Source organism: Lycorma delicatula, chromosome 2, assembly GCF_047948215.1.
Source record: "Lycorma delicatula isolate Av1 chromosome 2, ASM4794821v1, whole genome shotgun sequence".
Lineage (NCBI taxonomy): Eukaryota > Metazoa > Arthropoda > Insecta > Hemiptera > Fulgoridae > Lycorma > Lycorma delicatula.
The window spans coordinates 207,641,735-207,664,924 of record NC_134456.1 but is presented as its reverse complement, the minus strand read 5'-3'; the positions used below and the strand labels follow the sequence as shown (position 1 = coordinate 207,664,924).

Below are 23,190 nucleotides of genomic sequence, written 5' to 3'. Positions count from 1 at the left end.
ATCAAATAAAAATACAAAGTAATAATTAACAAAGTTTCGTCATTACACTTCCGTAATTCCAGTGCACAACTTTCCGATCGCTCTGTCGTAATATTTCAAATTTTGCTCATCCACTATTATTTTTATACATATACTCATATTTAGTATTAAGTGAAAAAAGTGCTAAATTATTAAATGAAACTTGGACGATCGGAGTACCTGAGAAGAAAAGATTAGAAGCTTTTGAAACATGGTGCTATAGGAAAATGTTAAAAATCAGATGGGTGGATAAAGTGACAAATGAAGAGGTGTTGCGGCAAATCGATGAAGAGAGAAATAATTGGAAAAATATAGTTAAAAGAAAAGACAGACTTATAAGCCACATATTAAGGCATCCTGGAATAGTCGCTTTAATATTGGAGGTACAGGTAGAAAGGAAAAGTTTTGCAGGCACTCAACGTTTGGAATATGTAAAAGAAATTTTTAGGGATGTAGGAAGTAGAGGGTATACCGAAATGAAACGAACGACTAGCACAAGATAGGAAATCTTGAAGACCTGTATCAAACCAGTCAAACGACTGAAGAAAAAAAAAATACTCGTATTTAAGGAACTCCGGTTGTAATTATTTATTATGTTTTTAAATAGGCTTTAAAAACTGTACCTTACGCTCCTACCTTTGTATATAACATTTTAACCTTCTTCCACTTCAGCAATCCTCTCGCAGAAGATTCGACATTGGGAAAAAACATATTATTGCGGCATAGTAACTGCTAACAAAATTAAACCTTTTCATCTTCAGTCGGTAAAAATTTAGGAAGGGTTAAACAACCTTTGAATAATATACACACAACCGTGCCAATATGTAAGTGTTCGAGCTTTAAAACCGTTAATTTAACCATACAAAATCGGAATTTTAGATTATAAGAAATAACTGGATGGAATCAGCAAAACTCTGCTAAAGATTATTCAGCTGCTCGACTTCTGATATCGAATAGTGTAATGTCCTTTATTGTTTAGGAAACAAGTAGGTTTGAATATTTTTCTAAAAACGATAATACGGTGGATCGGATATTCAAAATCATACAATAAAATGAACAATTTGCATATTACATATCCGTACAGATAATACGTATATCGATTCCTGCTAGTTCAGTATAACTCGTACAATCGATCGTATTATATGCAGTTGACCCGTTAAACCGTTGGACTACAAATAACTACTACTCATATAACTAGGCGATGCAATTCTCATTCCCTTTGTCCTGTTCAAATCCTTCAGTATCCTTAAGGGATATAAACGGAAGACAGAAGTTTCAAGATAAGGGTCCTGAAACTAGCTAAATATGATAATATCTCTCCCTATATATGCATATGCACATAGGCACGCCTGTACGTACATACTCTATCAAGATTTGCAAATTCCCAAACACTGATTAATCAATTACAGTCCAATTTAACTGACTGTTTTAACAAACAATGATTAAATAAATAACATAAACCACTTCATTAAATTAAGTTAATCTTCTATACAAATAAAAATGTAAACGTTCGTTTGTTCAAAATCTTAAATATCCGAAAGTTTTTCATCGATTGTTTTCAAATTTTGACAAAACGTTATATATGCGCGTGCTTTTATATACCTACTATTTTTATACCTAAGATGTCACACCTGTGACAGGTAAAAGCATGTTTTTTTTAAAAAAAAAACAGCGCTATCTGTTGGGCGTAAAAGCAATACACGATATACTAAATATATAACGATTCTATTTCAATGTTTCCGATATGTGCGTCCGCTACAAACTAAAAAACTACTGGACCGATTTACGCGCGGGGAAAAAGAGAAAACTCGGAAAAGGGAAAAATCGAAAAAGTTTAAAGGGAAGAAGGTAAAAAGAGAAGGGAAAGTGGAAAATATAAAAAAGGAAAAACGGGAAAAGGAAATGTAAAGGGGGAAAGGAGAAAAAAGAAAATGGGAAAAAGGAAGGGTGAAAAGGGAAATAGGGGAAGACAAATTTGGGGATGGAAAGGGGAAAGGGTGAAAAGGAACGGGGAATATAAGGGAAAGGGAGTGTGGTAAAAAATAAAATTTGAAAAGGAACATGAGGAAAAGGGAAAGGAAAGGGGAAAATGGAAAAAATAAAAAGGGAAAATTTAAATTTTGTGAAGTTCCGTAATGATCATTTTGTTAATGTTTTATCAAACTATCAATTGTGTTCATTTAATCTACACATGTATTCAAATCTAGTGATACCGAAGCATTACGTAGTCTGCTAGTCATTAATATTTAATTAATTTTAAACCAATGTTTAATTAAACTGATCGCTTAGCATCATTGAATAAACTGATTTGTAAAATACCTGGTCACGTGGGTTTAATTCCACGGCATTTTTCCAAATATCATATAACTCATTTCATTTTTCTCATAGAATATTTTAATGTAAATCTACAAAAGTTATAAAAAAAGAAAATCAAACATTAATAATAGCCGGCCTCTGCGGCGCGAGTGGTAGCGTCTTGGCCCTTCATCCGGAAGTCCCGGGTTCGAAACCCGGTCAGGCATGAGATTTCCACACATGCTACAAACCAATCATTTCATCCTCTGAAGCAACATCTAACGGTGGTTCCGGAGGTTAAACAATAAAAAAATAAAAAAAATAATATAAATAAAGATCGATATACGACAAAATCCTAAGATCTATAAGTATTTACTTACTTTCTGCACTCTTAATTTATCAACTTTTTAAATGTCTTCGTTTTCAAATTTTATTAACTGCGCTTTCTTCTACAATCAAATTAATTAAACATAGAGCGCTTAGACATAACATTTATATAAATGTTTAGCTCATAAACCAACCGTCTTAATAATATAATTATTAAAAATCTGATACACACCACATGACTTCGTTGTAGGCCTATTAAATTACATATATACAATTTTTGCTACACTTAATTTAAACTTATTTCATTTGAAAGTAAGAATCACAAAATACACGCAAACTTTAATTATAAAAAAATGGCCCTAAAAGTATGGTTAGTATTTTTATATTAGTTTATATATTAATTTTGTTTCACGTCGCTCAAGTAGATATGTGGTATAACTGAGAACGTGTCGGATCCATAACCATGTACACATCAGTTCGAATCAGATTTCATATACATATTTTTTTTAATTTAAATATATAGATTTATTAATAATTATTAATCTCTGTTGAGAAAAAAACTTGAATTAATATGAAAAGTACATGAATTTTTTTTCACTAATAATTTCTGATTTTTTTCATATTTTGTTTTTTATATTGTTATTATTGAATTATTATTTATGGTTATATATTTTATATGGTTATATATTACTTATGATATATCGTTGAAAAGCTCTCAACGAGGGCTTATTACTGCAGTTAAGATCCATTAAACCACTGGATTACAGATAACTACTTATGTAAAGTCCAAAAATCCTTATGTAAGTCCAAAATGTAAATATTTAAAAACTGAAACCCCGCTTTATTTACAGGCCAGACTATATACATATATTTGGCCCAGTCGATTGCAATCAAAAGAGGAGGTGCACAACTAGATGTTGCAACAGTCCTAAATACAAAATTTTAACATTTTACGGCTAATCGTTTTTGAATTATGCGAGATACATACATACTTACGTACAGACGTCACGCCGAAACTAGTCAAAATGGATTCAGAGATGGTCAAAATGAATATTTCCGTTGAATTCTGAAAACCGAGATTTTTCGCGAATACAATTCTTCGATTACATAACTTCATACAAGGAAGTAAAGACGGGTGAAATAGTAGGACATTATCTTTGATCGGATTTTTCTGCTTTTATCCCAATAGGGCTTGGAATTCTTCAAACTATGAAAATTTAAATATAATATACTGGCCTCTGGAAAGGAATTCGGAAATAAAAATACCACAAAACTCGTTTCGTTTAATTGTATCAACCTGATAAAAATAGTTAAGAACTAAAGAAAATTACAGCTTTGGTTGTAAAAATCAATAAACAAAATTTATTAGAAAACAGGGCTAGTTAACACATTAAGTAGATTTCATAAGAAAGCTACCTATTGTAATGGGTACCATGATTCGACTTCCGGAAAATTTCGACATATCTTTGCGTTTTACATCCTCCAAACCCCAAAACAACCGTCAGCTCAAAGCTTCATGTATACATTTATATATATATATATATATATATATATATATATATGTATATATTTCACTTTCTTGTGGACACGATGACTGCCGTAATTTTGCGCCAATCTCTTTGAAATTGTTTCCTAAAAAAAACTCAACCCAAAATCTCGGTAGGGTTCGTTAACGGCCAAAATCGGACCATCGGGTGGAAATGGGGGGACTTTTTCGAAATAATAAAATATCGCTATAACTTTCTAATTAAGTAAAATATCAAATTTGTTCAAGTTCTTCTTATTTTTTTTTTTTGATAAGGGCCTAAAACTTACCTAAGTAAAGTTTTTTGATATCACCAACTATTGTCCCAGGGGATGGAAAAAATTGTGTTTCCATTGTCAAGACAAAAAACATCATATTTCCCTTAATAGGCACAGTATCGAATCGATTTAAAGTGGTTGTTAGTCCTCTAAACATTACCTAAAACCTTTGTCTGAAACAATTTTTGATATGATCAACCCTTACGGCAAGGGAAGAGCAAAATTTTGCTGGAATTTTACGAATATGGGCTTTTCGTATACTAAACATATGAAACTTTTTTACATGCAACCATTGTCGTATTGAATAAATTTGAAGTTTTTCTTAATTTTAAGAGAAATATTTTTTATCCTCTACTTAGCATTGGTGAAATCTACCTCCGCCTTCCGGCGTGCCGAAAGGGATTTTTTTACTTTTATTTGTAACAACCTAATTTTTATGATTTTACTAAGAATATATAATCTTTATTTATTAATAGACTTCCAACATATAGGAGTTTAAAGGTGATACTAAATCAATAACTTATCTGCGAGTTAACAAAAAAAAATAATTTGTAGGCACGCCGTGCCTATTTTGTAAGCTGCCACATTAGTAGAAAATAACCAATCAAAAAATAATACTACAAGCGGTTTAGATTACTAGAAATATTTAACCCTGTACGGATTAATTAAATTAGTACAGATTTAATGAATTTTTATATTCTAAAATTACAATAATCAAAAGATATTAGACTAAAAATACATATTTTTTGCCTTAGCTTTTATTATATTTATATAAAGTTTTTTGTACGATTTTCATAACCATTAAATATTTTCAACAAGAGAAATAATATTAATTAAACTAATCTAACTATAAATAAAAATATAGACAACCATATACTTCAATAATTTCGTTTTTACCAAAAAAATTATCGATTAGAAATGCCTCTATTTTTTTAAATGATTTTATGTATGAACAATACTTAGATGCAAATACAGTTTTTAATAAAAATATAATACAATATATTTCGAAGATAATACTAAGGTAGATCTAATTACTGAATTAAGAAACCCTTAGACCAGGATGATTGGATTTAAGGAAAAACCTTTTGACGAAACGATTAAATTATTATAAAATGTAAAATTTTTTTCCTTGTTAAAATTAAAGTTTCATGCTGGGTTAAACTTCTTGAAAAAATTTCTAAACTTTGTTTTGTTGTCACAATTTCATTACCTGGAATTCTATAAATTCGGATAGCAAAACTGTGAGTCTGTGCCGAATTTATAGAATTCCAGGTAATGAAACGTTGACGACAGAGCAAAGTTGAAGAATTTTTTCAAGTACAACCCAGCACGAGACATTAATGTACAAATATACACGAGGGGTCCAAAAAAATGTACTCAATGTTTGTAATTAAATAATATCTAAACAAAAAGACTTACAGTCTCGCTAATCTAATATAAACAAGAACAAAACAAAAGTAATAAAATGTAGTAGAAATAACAAAGATGGACGACTGAATGTGAAAATAGGAGGAGAAAATATTATGGAGGTAGAAGAATTTTGTTATTTGGGAAGTAGAATTACTAAAGATGGACGAAGCAGGAGCGATAAAAAATGCCAAATAGCACAAGCGAAACGAGCCTTCAGTAAGAAATATAATTTGTTTACATCAAAAATTAATTTAAATGTCAGGAAAAGATTTTTGAAAGTATATGTTTGGAGTGTCGCTTTATATGGAAGTGAAACTTGGACGATCGGAGTATCTGAGAAGAAAAGATTAGAAGCTTTTGAAATGCGGTGCTATAGGAGAATGTTAAAAATCAGATGGGTGGATAAAGTGACATATGAAGAGGTATTGCGGCAAATAGATGAAGAAAGAAGCATTTGGAAAAATATAGTTAAAAGAAGAGACAGACTTATAGGCCACACACTAAGGCATCCTGGAATAGTCGTTTTAATATTGGAAGGACAGGTAGAAGAAAGAAATTGTGTAGGCAGGCCACGTTTGGAATATGTAAAACAAATTGTTAGGGATGTAGGATGTAGAGTGTATACTGAAATGAAACGACTAGCACTAGATAGGAAATCTTGGAGAGCTGCATCAAACCAGTCAAATGACTGAAGACAAAAAAAAAAATCTAGTATGTAGTGTAGTGTAAGGTATTAAAAAATTTGTCGACGTAGGCGGAGCTGGCAATTTATGCCGCGCATGCGCAGCTGGTTGGTGATGGAACAAGCCAGTCGTATTAGCTAATGCAGCATAACACAATGGAATAGGAACAACGGCTGAGGTTCGCTTATCGTTTGTTGAACGCAAGGCTGTACAGAAATGGTACTAAGTACGAGAGCATTCACGAGATACAACGGCAATGACAGAGAGAGTTTAAAGATGTATACAAAGAAAGATCCGGCCGACCGTGAACAAGTCCGGCGTCTAGTGCTGCGGTATTGGAACATTTCAGCCTATCCCGGAAAAATCAGAGAACCAGGGAGCGCGCAAAAGTGGGGTGTGCCGGTGCCAAGTGTAAGACGCATTGTGAAGAGGGCAAGTGTACATTCCAAGACTGCTACACGCGATGAATGAGGAAGACCCAGATCGAAGGATGGAATAGTGTGAATGGTTTCAGCACTTGGTTGGCGAGGATGAGGAAAATACAGGGATGCTTGTCTGGAACTGACGAGGCGCAATTCAATATTAAAGGTACTGTGAACCGCCACAACTGTGTCTAGACAGGGCGGTGAATATACAGGGGTTGCTGTGTGGTGTGGTCTATCAGTGCGTGGTTTGATTGGTCCCTTCTTTTTTTGAGGGTACCGTAAGTAATGAGGCGTATCTTGATATGCTTCAGACAAGGATTTTCCCTGCCATCCAAAACCTGTACGGTGATGAACGTTTTTACATATAAGATGGAACCCCGCCTACTACCATCGAGATGTCAGATTGTACCTCGATAAAACTCTACCCGAACAGTGGGTGGGTTGAAGAGGTGCTGTTGAGCATTCACCTCCTGATTTGACACCTCTAGACTTCTATCTCTGGGAGACCGTCAAGAATGACGTGTATCGACAAAAACCAGCAACAATCGACGAGCTACGTGAAAATATCGCAGTGTCATGTGCTGCTATTACGCCAGATACACTAACAGCCGTAGTTCCGTGTGCAGCTCGGCGCCATGGGCGTTTTATAGAAGCTGGTGGTGGTCATTTCGAACACATACCATAACCCTCTCACAGTTCCAACAATTGTCACGTCAAGTCAAATTTGTCACGAGATATTGGACTAGCAAACAGTGAGTAAATTTTACTGGAAGCCTCTGTTTTAATACTGTGCTAGAAATAAAATTCTGAATAATAAGAGGTTAAATCGTTTTTAATAATTATTATTTATTGTACTGTACTCTTGTGTGTATCTCTCATTTTATGCAAACTATAATATCACATAATAAGGCCAACCATTTAATATAGCCATATGTCCCGAAGTGGTCTGAATATCTGGAGTGTACTACATAGTTATTTAAATTATGTATGAATTAATTCAATTCATACATACTTGAATTATTAATTGAATATTCAATATCTTTGCAAATAAAAATGTGTCAATGGTTGATAGTATTAAATTTTTAAAAACCGATTTTTTAGAATAGGTTCCTTATTTTTTATATATTATTTCTGTATTTCTGTATTTATTTTTTATATTTTAATAAATAATATTATTCGACTTATTCAAACAAATGTCAAAACATTTTTACTCTCCCTTCAAGCGCTATAGCTCTAGAAGGGAAGTATAGTAATCGGTCCAATTTGGGAGTATGCGGTTTTCATCGGATCTTGACATTTTGACACCAAAGGAACCCAAAAAACCCGGATGGAAATTTTCCGGTTGTTAATGTTCATATGAACGTGTGTTCGATGTTGACCTCTAAATCACCTTATATCTCCAGAACTACTGGACCGATTTTGACCAAACTTGATCACATTACTTCTATGTATGGGGCACTGGTTCCATTAAATTTTTAACTTAAAATATTAAGTGGATGAGGCTGAAGGGTAAGGTCACCTTCAGTGTCTCGAGATTTCGTATAATTAAGGTCATATTTTTTTCAGGAACATTTCTTAACGATTAAAAAATAACAATATTTGCAAAAACATTTCGAAAAATCGCACCCCCACCCCAAAAAATTCCGTTTTAGTCGTTGTTGTGACATCACAGGTGAGCGGTAGAATTAAATAAATTATTAATATTTAATATGTAAAAAAGAAACTTGATCTGGCTGGATCTCGAACCGATCGGTTAACTCGGTACTTGGTACGTTAAGCCTTGCGGCTACACCAGTCTGCCGAACGTACGAGCAAAATTTGTTATATGCAAGTTGTGAAATTAGATTAGTTTAGTTAGTGCCAACCGTCGCCCCTAGTTTTGCCATATCCGGTATGCGCGCACACCCGGTATTAAATGCGGTATGCGAACGCGCTTTAGTTAGAATTATTGAATTAATAAACGAAAATATATTATTTAAATAATACGATAAACATTTTAAATTAAGTTGTGTGTGCAAACGGAGCATCAGAAACAATTCACAGTTGTGACGGGAAAGTCCTACAACTGCAGTTTTTTTTTCTAAATAATCATTTCTATCTAAAGTAATTACTTTATTAAGAAAAGTAAATTATTTCAAAATATCGATAATTGGAAGAATCATTAGTTTAAAAACGACCAAACTGGATAGTAAATCATTAGGCAATTAATAGGGTATATTTTTAATATTTAATACTTTTCCCATTTCACACGAGCCTAAAGTACATTTAATTAAAACAAGTCAAATACGGGTATTTGTCGTCAGTTTTATGAAAACAAATTGAAATTAATTTCAATGGTTAACAAAAAAAGGATCGGGAAATAAAATAAAACTACGGTAATAATATTTTACCTTTATTCATAAGAGAATGTTGTGATAACTTCACACAAATAGAAATATTTCTGGAGAATAGTATAATTATTTAAAAAATAACAATCATTCCGTTCCAGGCTTACCAGGGAAAGTGCGAAATGAAGTGGTTTCTCTATAACGTTTTCAGAAAGTCAAATATATATCGTTACATTAATATTGGAGTGTTAAGCTCTCCAAAATGTAAGTGATATTCAGTACTTTAAATTACATCTTCAGTATTAACCGGGTCTCGCTAGGTTCTGTAACCGATGGAAATCAATAAACTGAAATTACCTCGTGCTACAGATGGGTCACGGATATAATAAAAACTAAGGCGTGCAGTTTAAAGCAACAAATTATCACTTACAATGGGAAATTTATACAGTTTTGAGGGAAACCTTTCTGTAGCATCTGTTAGAAACACTTCCATTCACACAGTGGAGGAAACGAATTAAATAAGCTAATTTTGTTAAATTTTACATCGATCTACTATATTTTACATCGTAAAGTTCCACCTTTCTTCTAATCCTAACTTTTTTTTTATTCAATTTTTAACCGAAAAAATAAATTTAGATCAATGACAAGAATAAAACTGGAAGTGAAAAATTTTATTACGAATGCTTATGAAATTTAGTTGAAAAGAACACCAAATTAAGAGTTTTTAGAAAATATGTTTTTTTTTGACCAGATACTAAAATGAAGAAAAATAAGTTTAAAAAAAAATCGACATTACTTCTACTTAAAACAAAATGACTAAGGTTTGATTTGTTAGTTATTTAATTAAAAAAAGAAAAAAAAATCAAAATTAATTTTTTATTTTTATCTTTGATTATCTTTTGTTTATTTATCTCTAAATTAATTTAATCCCAATATTTGAAATACACATTTTTTCATTGAACTAAATTCAAAAAGAAAATACACTCAACATGATTTGTTATAAATCTATTTTTATGGGCTCGTAAGAGGTCAACTAAAAGATGAGATACATACGCATACAGCTGATTCAAAAAGGATTTTTGAAACAACTTTAAAAGCATATAGAAATTTATTGAGATAAGTTACAGGTGACTCGGTTGAGACATCGTTTGATAGAAAAACACATCAATTCACTTTGGTTCGATATGGCTTCCATCTGTAACGCGATATACATCCCTCGTGAAGTCGATTTCACTCTAGATTGTAGTCAGCAAGTCGGGCGTTACCACTGAAGCTGCGGCGTTAATTTGAATTCTTAGCTGAACAAGATCGGTAGGTAAAGGCGGTACATAAACCCTATCTTTAATGGAACCCCGCAAGAAAAAATCTGTGGAGCGAGGTGACAATGCAATTGAACCTTTACGACCGATCTAGGAATTGAGTATCAAGAAAATGTCAGACTTCTAGACGGTATTCAGGTGAGCTGGTCTTGCTGATAGTAATGCTGTCTATTATGGGCATCATTGTCTAACTGAAGAAATAATAAATTTGGAAGTCTGTTCAGATAAATGATAACATTTACGGTTGCCTCCAGGAAGAACAACAGGCTGTACAGTCTTTGATTGCTTAGATCACAAAAAAATATTGACCTTAGGATTATCACGAATGCACTGCAAAGTTTCTTGAGGGTTTTCGCTACTCCATAACCGGCAGTTTGGGTGTTTACCTTGCCGTTGATGTGAAACGTTCTCTCATCACTAAAAATTACATGTTTAAAAAGGTATCGTTTTCTGCAGTTTTATCCATCATTTCCACACAAAACTAGAGCCGAGCTACTTTGTCGTCATCTGTAATGCTTTGAATCACGGTTAGTTTGTACGGCTTCAACTGCAATTATTTACGTAATACACAAGTTTGTGGAATGCCAGTCCCACGTGACGCACATCGAGTTGATTTCTCCGGACTACCTGCAAAGCTTTCTCTGAGTTTTTCCACAACAGCTTTAGGGACGTGTGAGCGTCCTCATGATTTTGTATGTTTAACGGAATAAGTTGTCTTAACGAAGGTTTGGTACCGAAGATAGATTGCATGCCAATTAGGATGCCTCCTACTGTACCTTCTACGAAAATTACGTTGAACTGCAGTTACGGACTGCAACGAGCACGTTCATTACCAGTAAATGTATTCATTTTTAAGATCACTGGTGAAAGCGGTGGTGGCCAAATTCGGTACTAATAAAATCATGAGTAAAAATTTGATGTTTTGCTATGAAATAATTATCAACCTAATTTGTAAGTTATCTAAATATATTTTTATATGCTGTTAAAACTGTGAAGTTCTTTTTGAATATTTCACAAATCTCCAAACACAGATTTATGAACACAGATTTATCACTTCTCATTGTAAAGTGATTACTCTGAATGTTCTGGGTTCGAATTCTGATCGGCCTATCAGTTTTTCGTACGTTAAAAAGATCTATTCACATCTTCAGTTACTAGGAAGAATAAGGAACATGAATTTCTCTTTTAGCAATGACATATCACCCGTCAGATCTGAAGAAAGTAGAAAGACCAAGGATAACAGGATGAACTCAGATTAGATCTCTTTATTTACGACTAGTGAAATATCTCTAAAATTTAATGATCCAAGAAAAATTTTCTTATCTTCATATTATTGGAAACGTAATTGAAAGGGAACTTATACTTGTATATATATATGTATATATATATATATATATATATATATATATATATATATATATATATATATATATATATATATATTTATATATCGTTTTTCTCTTGTAGACGTATATTAAAATTACATTTAATAATAGTTGACACTGATTTTTATGATATTTCGTAAATCTCCAAAAATCTAATGCAGGCTTGTTGATTCTCAGCCCATGAACAGTTGCGCCGTGGCTCGTGCAGTAAGTGCACTAATTGTTTGTTACAGCTTTTGATTTGTAAACTGGTTGTAGTATTAATCAGTACCAAACAGGAGACTGATGGTAATATCTGGAATTTTAACGTAAAAATAGCTAACTTCTGGCCTTACTTCGAACTGTTTACATCCTACACAGTAAGCAAGTACTAATCCTGTTTGGTATTCCGACATATATGCTGTTAATAATTAAAATGTGTGTTTGAAAAAATAATGATTACCTTATTATTTGACTAATAGCCTATAATCTTTTTTTCAGATACGTTCAACAGAAGACAAATTCTCCTGTAGACATGAGAGTTGGAATACATACTGGGGCAGTTTTAGCGGGTGTATTGGGTCAGAGGCAGTGGCAGTTTGATGTTTATTCAAAAGACGTAGAACTCGCTAATAAAATGGAAAGCAGCGGACTACCAGGGTAAGTAAAACAAATAGTTATACACAAAAAAATAAAGAGATACATATAAATTAGAACATCAATGTGTGTACATATATATATATATATATATATATATATATATATATATATATATATATAGTGAGGGGGGGGGAGAGAGAGAGTGTAATATATAGAGACGGCTACATATTTTAAAATTAAGCGATACCAGTAGGTAGAAGCAAGTGGGGATCTACGTAGTTACAAAATTACTATGTGGTATGATTGAAAATTTTGTCCACCATCTTTAACCCCTCTCACTAAATCAATTATTTTGATAAATGATTATAATGTAAACCTTTATCAGAGATTACTTGTCATACATATCACCCTCATCAAATTGGGTTCTGAGGGGGGGGGGGTTAGCTTATTATTCACTAGTTGGAACAGATTACAACCGCCGGGTAGGTCTAATAGTGAACCCGTCTTCGCAAAAAATCAGCTGATTTGGAAGTCGAGAGTTCCAGCATTCAAGTCCTACTAAAGACAGTTACTTTCATACGGATTTGAATACTACATAGTAGATACCGGTGTTGTTTGGTAGTTGGGTTTCAATTAAACACATATCTCAGAAATGCTCGACCTGACTGTACAAGATTACACTTCACTTATACTCATACATATCCTCATTCATCCTCTGAAGTAATACCTGACCGTAATTCCCGGAGGCTAAACAGGAAAAAGGAAGGAAGTGAAGATTACAACGTACACATTAGGAAAATAAAAAAAATAATATTACAGTAATATTTTTTATTTCCCTAATGCCTACGTTGCAATCTGTTCAACTAGCGAACAATAAGCAACGTACGGCTCAACGAGTTGAAGATATACTGGGTGGTCCATTTTTAAATTAAACACATCTATATCTCAAAAAATACACATTTTAGGAAAAAATGTTTCATATTAAAGTTTTTCCATTTCAAGGGGGAAATACATTCACAAGCTATGTTGTCCTTGATAAGGTCAAATAAAGGCCATTTCAAGATCAACTTTTTTTTCTAAATAGGAACTGTATTTTTTATCGCAGAATCGAATTCTTTGAAAAAAATTAGAATTTCATTGCAGACTTTTTCTAAAATTTATAGTTTATTAGTTATTCATCTTCAAAAATATTGTAGGCCTATAAATTGGTATTTTTACTTTCATTAGGGCTGGCACAGCTGACAAGTTACATGCAACTGATGTTAAATTTTAAAGGAAAAGAAAATAAGATGTTAAATAAAAAAGAATCAGTGCTATTAATAATGAAGCTAAAAATAATGAAGAAGAAGAACAAGAAGTTGACCATGTAAACACCAGTGAAAGTTTTAAAACAGCCTAAAAGTGAAGTTTAAGTTGCAAATGTCATTTGTCTAAGTGAATGTATTAATAGTGCCTTCAATTATTTATTTATTACTTTATTACTCGCCAACTATTAAATATGAAATTAATTAGTTTTTATTTATTGGAAATTATGGAACGATATACAATTAGAAAAAAAACCTGAAGTAATTTTGCTTTACGATGGGAAAATGCCACTGAGATATTGATCAGACATTTACTTTATATGCTCTATGATTCCCCGGTACAAATACTTCAAGTTGCGTTTCTGTGTACAGAATTGTAAAACAATTTAGTGATGCTGGAAGTATGAAGGCCAAAAATAGGGACCGTCAAAATACTGTGAGAGCAGAAAACGATGAAATAGCGGTGGCTGTGACGGACATTATAAATCCTTACGTTAGTTCGAAAAGAATTTCACGTGACTTCGGGATATCAAAAAACAGTGTTCTAAGAATATTAAAACTTATGCAATTTCATCCGTACCACGTTTCACTGCATCAGGAGTTTCATAGCAACGACTTTAAATTAAGAGTAGCATTTTGTCGATGGGAGTTGGCAAAAGTATAGATAGATCAACATTTTTTTCATAATGTTCTATTTTCCGTCGAATCAGGTTTTACTAATCACGGAGCAGTAAACAGACATAATATGCATTATTGGGCTGTGCAAACTCCACGGTGGCTAATGAAAGTAGAATATCAACGTCCGTGGACTGTCAATGTTTGATGGGGAATCATAGGCTGTACGTTAATCATACCACACTTTTACTATGGAATTTGAAACGAAGAGAAATACGCAGATTTTCTAGAAAATCAGTTGCCTTTACTGCTTGATGAACTACCCTTGGAGAAGAGAAGAACTATGTGTTATCATGATGGCTCTCCGGCACATTATTCAGTTATCACCAGAGTAATTTTCGACCGCAAATACAATGGTCGTTGGATTGGTCGAGTTGGTCCTGTTCATTGGCTTGCACGTTCCCCCGACTTTACTCCAGTAGACTTTGTTTTATGGGGTTACCTTAAAAAAGAAGTTTACCTAAAAGTACCAACTACCTTTGAAAACATGAAAGAGCGTATAACAAATGTCTAGAGATATCAATAGAGAATCTCTATAGGTCGTTCTTAAAAAGAATCGAAAAATGCATAGAAATAGAACATTTGTTGCTGTAATTTATGTAGAGTAAATTTTTGTAATTATTTTAAATGAAGGCATTAAAAAAAAAAATTGGAAAGTATCAATAAAATCATTAAACCAAATATTTTCATACAGTTGACATAACTTAACTGACCAAAGCGTGCAACACCTGCAGGCTATGCACTATACCGGTATGTACTATTTGATTAAAAAAAATTCATCAAAACGTAAATGGATTTTATTTATTCTAATCCTTCAACTGACTGTATTTTAATTAAAATTTACTTTTCTTTTATTTAAAATTTAACTTTTATTTAATTTCTTTTTATATATCAGCTGGATGTAACTCGTCAGCTGAGCCAAACTTTTTTTTCTACCTCCGGGACCACCGTTTGGTATTTTTTCAGAGGATGAAATGAATGCCAATTTTTGTAGCGTGTGAAAATGCCATGTCTGATCGGGATTCGAACCCTGAACCACCGGATGAAAGGCCGAGACGCTACCACTCGAGCCACGGAAGTCGGCAGCTGGTCATATCTAAACAAAATTTTCTTTTTTTTTCCTGTTTAGCCTCCGCTAATTACCGTTGAGGTATTACCTCAGAGGCTGAAGGAGGATGATATGTATGAGTGTAGTCTTGTACAATCTCAGTTCGACCGTTCCTAAGATGTGTGGTTAATTGAAACCCAACCACCAAAGTTCACAGGTCTAGTTCACTGTCTAGTATTCAAATCCCCATAAAAGTAACTTTTACTAAGATTTGAATCTCATAACCTTCGATTTCAAAAGTCAGCTGTTAAACAATTTATTTGTGACATTTTAACCACTAGATTAGCCCGGTGGGCAAATAATTTATTACCTTTATTTTACATATTGTTCACAAAAATTATTGATAATGTAATGATTCTAATAAGGTTTAATTGTAATCACATTAATATTTTGTAAAGGAAGTCATATTAAATGTTATTGCTTATAGATCCTAATACTGTCATAAAAGAAAGTTGTTTAGACACCATTATTATGACATGTTATTCTTTACGTCCTTTTTATTGCCTATATTATTGAATAAAAATCCTGCTTGGTGATCAAAAAATTATGCAACACGATATCCATGCTATATAAAACTACTAATGAACATTGGTAAATTAATAACTTATGTTGACAAGACATTTTTAACTACAGTTAAAGCGATGTTGCTAGCAATGACAGCAACCCTTACTACTAATTTTTTTTTTTTTAGTTTTTCTGATTGCTGTGACGTAAATAAAGAATATGAAAAAGAAAGGAGCTAGTTAGTTTCTCTAAAATAAATTTCGTAGATTAATTAGAAGGTACCAGTGAAACTATCTTGAAACTACATTTCAATACTGAAACGTTCCTAGGGGAAGTCACCCTACCCATGATGGGTTTTACCGGAAGTCGTCTTTTATACTCTATAAACCTTATAACACAAGAATCGTTAGTTTGGCCTGTGTCAGGATGCCACCGATGGAAATGTCTGTCGAGGCATTTGCAGCGGTTAAAACAAACCTATACTTTCGCCTTCGTATCAAGACTTGTCCCATTACATACTCCGACAGCAAACAACCGACCAAACAATTACATTAACTGCCCCTGCGAAAGTGCGAATCCCGTGCTTATTCTAACCCAAGAATCACTTAACCGTAAATTCAATTAATCGTTACCCAAAAAAAAAGCTGGAATGATTTAAATTTAAATAAAGTTGAGTCTCAAATCTAATTACATACTAAATGGCACATCGCATAAAATATGTTTTTCGCAATATCTTAAATTTTGACCTAAATAAATTTTTTAATAAGAAAACTTTTCTTATTAAAATTATATTAAATACATAATACAAAGTAACTGATCTCTCATCCGACTGTACTGAGAATAAGGCTGACAAGACCCTTTCCCGAATCGCAGCCTATCACAGTCTCCAACACAACATATAGTAATAAATATAGACTAACACGCAAATCTACCTAACCGGGGCACCACTGCCAAAGCACCTTTCTTGGCGGAAAGAGCACCTAAACGGGACCCTATCTTCTTCTTCTTTTTTTCCTGTTTTAGACTCCGGTAACTACTGTTTAGATAATTCTTCAAAGGATGAATGAGGATGATATGTATGAGTGTAAATGAAGTGTAGTCTTGTACATTCTCAGTTGACAATTCCTGAGATGTGTGGTTAATTGAAACCCACCACCAAAGAACACTGGTATCCACGATCTAGTATTCAAATACGTGTAAAAATAACTGGCTTTACTAGGACTTGAAACGGGACCCTATCTAAAGGGTCACAATCTAAATTCCCTTAGTCATTCTCTAAAGAAACAAAAAATCCCTCGACAATCGTCGATTCGTCCTGATTATTCCAATTTTCTTTCAAGTCTAAAATCGACCCGATTTCGTCAAACTGGCAGATAACCTTCATTTGTTTAAGCTCATATCTTGTAAATACACTTAAAACATGAAAGGCGTCAACATCAATTACTCCCGACTGCAGTCACAAACCCGAGTCTACCACGTAGCAGTCTAGGCTAGGCCATCTGCCATCTCATCCCACTTAGCGTGCCGTAACTGATATCCATTTTGTTCAATTCTTTTAGTTTACAGAAGTCAATTTACCAGACTTCTTAGCAAAATTTCGCTGCTGTCGCTTAGATTCAAGGATGTCTATAGGTTTTACCCCGGTGATTACCAAAACCGCCTCGTGATTTTTCTGTAGCCTCCCTTCACCGTCAACAAGAGGCGCTGGGCTCTTGATAATAAATACCTTTTCTTTCTTTTTCTTGTTTAGCCTCCGGTAATTACCGTTCACATTATTCTTCAGAGGATGAATGAGGATGATATGTATGACTGTAAATGAAGTGTAGTCTTGTACAGTCTCAGTTCGACCACTCCTGAGATGTATGGTTAATTGAAACCCAACCACCAAAGAACTCCGGTATCCACGATCTAGTATTTAAATATGTGTAAAAATAACTGACTTTACAAGGACTTGAACGCTGGAACTCTCGACTACCAAATCTGCTGATTTGGGAAGACGCATTCACCACTAGGCCAACCCGGTGGACTGATAATATATCCCTATAACTTTTAAATTTCATCCTATCCGCCCAAATATGTGCGGCATAAATCATGATCGCCTTGCACATATTTTTATATAAGATACTCAATGACCTAAAACTCAGGCCGTACATTTCAGTACTGCATGCTAAAGTGTGACCGTGTATTTGGCTTGTTAAAAGAAAACAAACCGGTTTTTGGGAATAAAGTTGTTTACTTTTCCCAGTAAGCCTAATTTGGAATGATTGTCATTCTTGATGATTGGTTTTGCCTTTTCCGGAATTCACTTCAGCCAATTCATCACTGGTCTATTACAATTTTTTTATTATAATACTTCAGGGACGATTACTTGAATCAGGTACAAAATAAATGACAATTTTTAGTTTTTATTTGTAAATTCTATATAACTTAGTTTTGTTTTAGAATAACTAAATTTGTAAACAACAATAAAAATAACTAAATTTAACTAAAGGTTTATGAATTAGCGAAGACTTTAATTTTAAATAATTTAGAAAATAACTGTTGTTGCATTTTTGGGTAATAGTCTTAAACAAGGCAGTAATAATTAAAATTTAAATTCAACTAAATCTTTACTAAAAGAAACACTTCCCTATAGAAGTTTATTAGAAAAATTAATATCGATTTAAACCGTACAAGAAGGTCGGGTTTCCATAGAAACTACTACAATAATTAATATTGAAGCGGTTTAATAAAGTAGCTATGGTTTAGCGCGGTTTGAGGCAATTCTGTCGGAAATTGAACATATACTGGTTATAAGCACACATCAGTTTTACCTTACTAGGCTTCGTTGAATACAAAATAACTTGCTTACCGTTATCCTCATTTATAAATTTAATCCTAAGTTGCATAAAAATAATCTTTTATAGGATCAAAGCTTTTGCATTTTTTAAAAATATTTAAGTTTTAATGAATTTAAAATAAATAAACTTTATAATTCCTATAGTTCGAGTATAATAAAAATATTTCTCTAAATAAACGGAAGTCGATTTATAAAAACAAAAGTTGTAAAAAAAAGCCGGATAAAATTTGAAGCAGTCTTATTAACTTAGTGCATGGTAAGGAGAATAACGGTTTTAAGACAAAATTTATTTATCTCAGAGCCATCAACTGCAAGAGTTTTTTGCAATTTATTTACTTATATTTTCTATGCTTGTTCATAAAAATATATAAAATAGTGGTCTTATGACCAATATATTATTTTTTTTTAACAAATGCTTTCCTTTTTATATTTTTCTCTGAAATACATCGTCAAACTAGATGAGGCTGATCAAATAAAATTCATTTTAAAGCATTTTTGATTTATTTAAGATTTTATCTTTGTTTTACTTATAAAAGTAAATTATTTAATGTTCGAGCATTTATTTAACTTGAAAAAATACCCAGTATTTTGATTTCAAAGTCTAATAAAAAACTTCTTATTTATAAATAATTAAATAAAAGCCCGTAGAAAACAAACAATGAAATTTAATTTTGCAATTTAAAATATCAACTTAATGAATTTTCTTCTTAATCTTGTGAAATTTATTTCTTTTGTTTACTGCTTTGATACTCATCATTATAAAAAAATAAAAATACTGTACTAAATTAAAACAATCTAATAAATTTTATATCAAGAATTGCATTCTGCTGTTCATTTAAATTTATTACTTTTTTTTAAAAAAACTTTTTGCAATGATCTTTTTAAATCATTCTGCTTACAACATATAGTAAACTAAGGAAAATAATATTGCTGTTTGCTGAATACAAGAAACTCTTATTAACTTCCAACTTCTTTATTACTGTATGACCTTTATAAAACGTTTTAAGTCAGGTAACATTTTAACTGTTTAAAAATATTTAAAATTGAGAGGGACATATTAAAGAAGAGAGAAAAATCATTTTATCATTGACAAATTATAATTTTTTATATCATTAACGACGCTGTATGGGTTTAAATAAATACAATGTTTATCGCGAAGTTCTCCCGGGATTTTCATAACCGATTCTAAACGTGAAAATAATGAAAAAAGTTTATATACGTCCTGAAATGCCTCGCTTGCGAGTACCATTTCGAATTTTTCTAACTTTTGTTTGTTTTATTACAGTTATCTTACACCATTTTGTTTAGAATTAACTTTTCTGTAAGTTTTGTTTAAAATTCTTATATATATAAAATAATCATTTAACAAAGTTATATTGTACGTCAAAAATAAATAACAGGGATTTTACCCCAATTTATTGGTTTTAACTCCAGATTTATCAAAGATTACTGCAGATACGGTTCTGGAACCTATTTTATTCGATTTTTCACGTCAAAAACCGTACAGTACTTATTCACCATAATTAACGTCCTAAAAAGTTAAGTACGGTCTCATTTTATCGGGGTAGCTGAAATTTGAGCGAAATCCTTCACTAGCCGTAACTCGCAAAAGAAGCATCTTAGGACATAAAATTATATTAACTTTTTCCTTTATTTTCACATCTGCAGAATAGGTTATGAAAGTTGCGAGAGAACTTCGTGATCCACTACCTCTGTGTATATATATATATATATATATATATATATTAGTAACCCTGAATTAAAAAATTTTTAATTATAATAAAAATTTAATATTGTTTTATAGCACATGGAAAAAGCCAGGCGATACTGCAAGGTATCAGATAGATTACATCATGGTTTAGGAAAGATTTAGAAATTAACTCGTCGAATGCAAAGAATACCAATGAATATCAATGACTGCTGGAGCAGTCATTGATATCGACCATAGTTTAGTGATAATGAAACCTAGATTGGAGTTTAAAATCCTGAAGAAAAGGTGTCAGATGAATCGGTGGAATTTAGAGAAGCTTGAGGAAGAGGAGGTAAAGAAAATTTTTGAGGAGGACATCACAAGAGGTCTGAGTAAAAAAGGATACGGTAGAAAATGTAGAAGAAGAATGGGAGAATGTTAAAAAGGAAATTCTTAAATCAGCAGAAGCAAACTTAGGCGGAACAAAGAGCACTGGTAGAAAACCTTGGGTTTCAGACGATACATTGCAACTGATGGATGAACATAGAAAATATAAGAATGCTAGTGATGAAGAAAGTAAAAGGAACTATCGACAATTAAGAAGTACTATAAACATGAAGATCAAACTAGCGAATAAAAAGTGGATTAAAGAAAACTGTTCAGAAGTGGAAAGAGAAATGAATATTGGTAAAATAGACGGAGCATACAAGAAAGTTAAGGAAAATTTTGGGGTGCATAAATTAAAATCCAATAATGTGTTAAACAAAGATGGTACACCAATTTATAATACGAAATGTAAAGTCGATAGGTGAGTGGAATATATTGAAGAGTTATACGGAGGAAATGAATTAGATGATGGTGTTATAGAGGAAGAAGAGGAAGTTGAAGAGGATGAAATGGGAGAAACAATACTGAGATCTGAAGTTAAGAGAACATTAAAAGATTTAAATGGCAGAAAGGCTCCTGGAATAGACGGAATACCTGTAGAATTACTGCGCAGTGCAGGTGAGGAAGCGATTGATAGATTATACAAACTGGTGAGTAATATTTACGAAAAAGGAGGAGTTCCGTCAGACTTAAAAAGAGTGTTATAGTCATGATACAAAAGAAACCAGGAACAGATAAATGTGAAGAATACAGAACAATTAGCTTAACTAATCATGCATCAAAAATCTTAACTAGAATTCTCTACAGAAGAACTGAGAAGAGAGTGGAAGCAGGGTTAGGAGAAGATTGGTTTCAGGAATAGTATAGGAACAAGGGAAGCAATTTTAGCCCTCAGATTAATAGTACAAGTAAGATTAAAGAAAAACAAACCAACATAGTTGGCATTTATAAACCTGGAAAAGGCGTTCGACAACGTATACTGAAATAAAATGTTCAGCATTTAAAAAAAATAAGGGTTTAAATACAGAGAGAAGAACAATGGCTAACATTTACAGGAACCAGACAGCAACAATAATAATTGAAAAACATAAGAAAGAAACCGTAGTAAAAAAGGGATCCGACAAGGATGTTCCCTATCCTCGTTACTTTTTAATATTTACATAGAACTAGCAGTTAATGATGAAGAACAACTTAGATCCGAATTAGCAGTACAAGGTGAAAAGATAAAGATGCTACGATTTGCTGGTGATACATTAATTCTACGAACAAAACGAAAGTAATGAAATGTAGAAGCAAAGATCGACCAATGAATGTAAAAATAGGAAGAGAAAACATTACGGGGGTAGAAGAATTTTATTATTTGGGAAGTAGAATTACTAAAGATGGACGAAGCAGGAGCGATATAAAATGCCGAATAGCACAGTCGAAACGTTCCTTCAGTCAGAAATATAATTTGTTTATATAAAAATTAATTTAAACGTCAGGTAAAGATTTTTTAAAGTATATGTTTAGATCGTAGCTTTATTGAAAGAGAAACTTGGATGATCGGAGAACCTGAGAAGATAAGATTAAAAGCTTTTTAAATGTGGTGCTGCAGAAGACTGTTAAAAATCATATGTTTGGATAAAGTGACAAATGAAGAGCTATTGCGGCAAATCGATGAAGAAAGAAACATTTTGAAAAATATAGTTAAAAGAAAAGACACAGTTATAGGCTACATATTAAGGCTTCCTGGAATAGTCGCTTTAATACGGGAGGGACAGGTAGAAGGAACAAAGTGTGCAGGCAGGCAACGTTTGGTATAAATAATACAAATTGTTAGGGATGTAGGATGTACGGGGTATACTGTAATGCAACGACTAGCATTAGATAGGGAATCTTGGAGAGCTGCATCAAACCAGTCAAATGACTGAAAAAAAAATTGTTTTTAAATTTCCTTAGTTTTTAAAACTATTAGATTGAAGACAGGACAGTTGTTCATTACTTTCTGTAAATCAATGCAAATTTCAGTACTATCAGATTTATGAATTGCTTCATCTTTATCTTTCTTTTTTCTTCGCGAAAAGAATTGTTTTTTTCGTATTGATGTCTTGGAAACTTTGTTTCTGTTAT

At 32.6% G+C, this 23,190-nt stretch overlaps 1 protein-coding gene across 1 annotated transcript in view; it reads left to right on the top strand.

Annotated features, from left to right (window-relative positions):
* The window catches only part of Ac3 (Adenylate cyclase 3), a 951,674-nt gene that overhangs the window by 707,173 nt on the left and 221,311 nt on the right, over positions 1 to 23,190 (top strand). Inside the window, exon 6 of the mRNA XM_075358061.1 lies at positions 12,473 to 12,631. Coding sequence (XP_075214176.1) covers positions 12,473 to 12,631 — 159 coding nt within the window. The remainder of the gene's footprint in view (positions 1 to 12,472; positions 12,632 to 23,190) is intronic.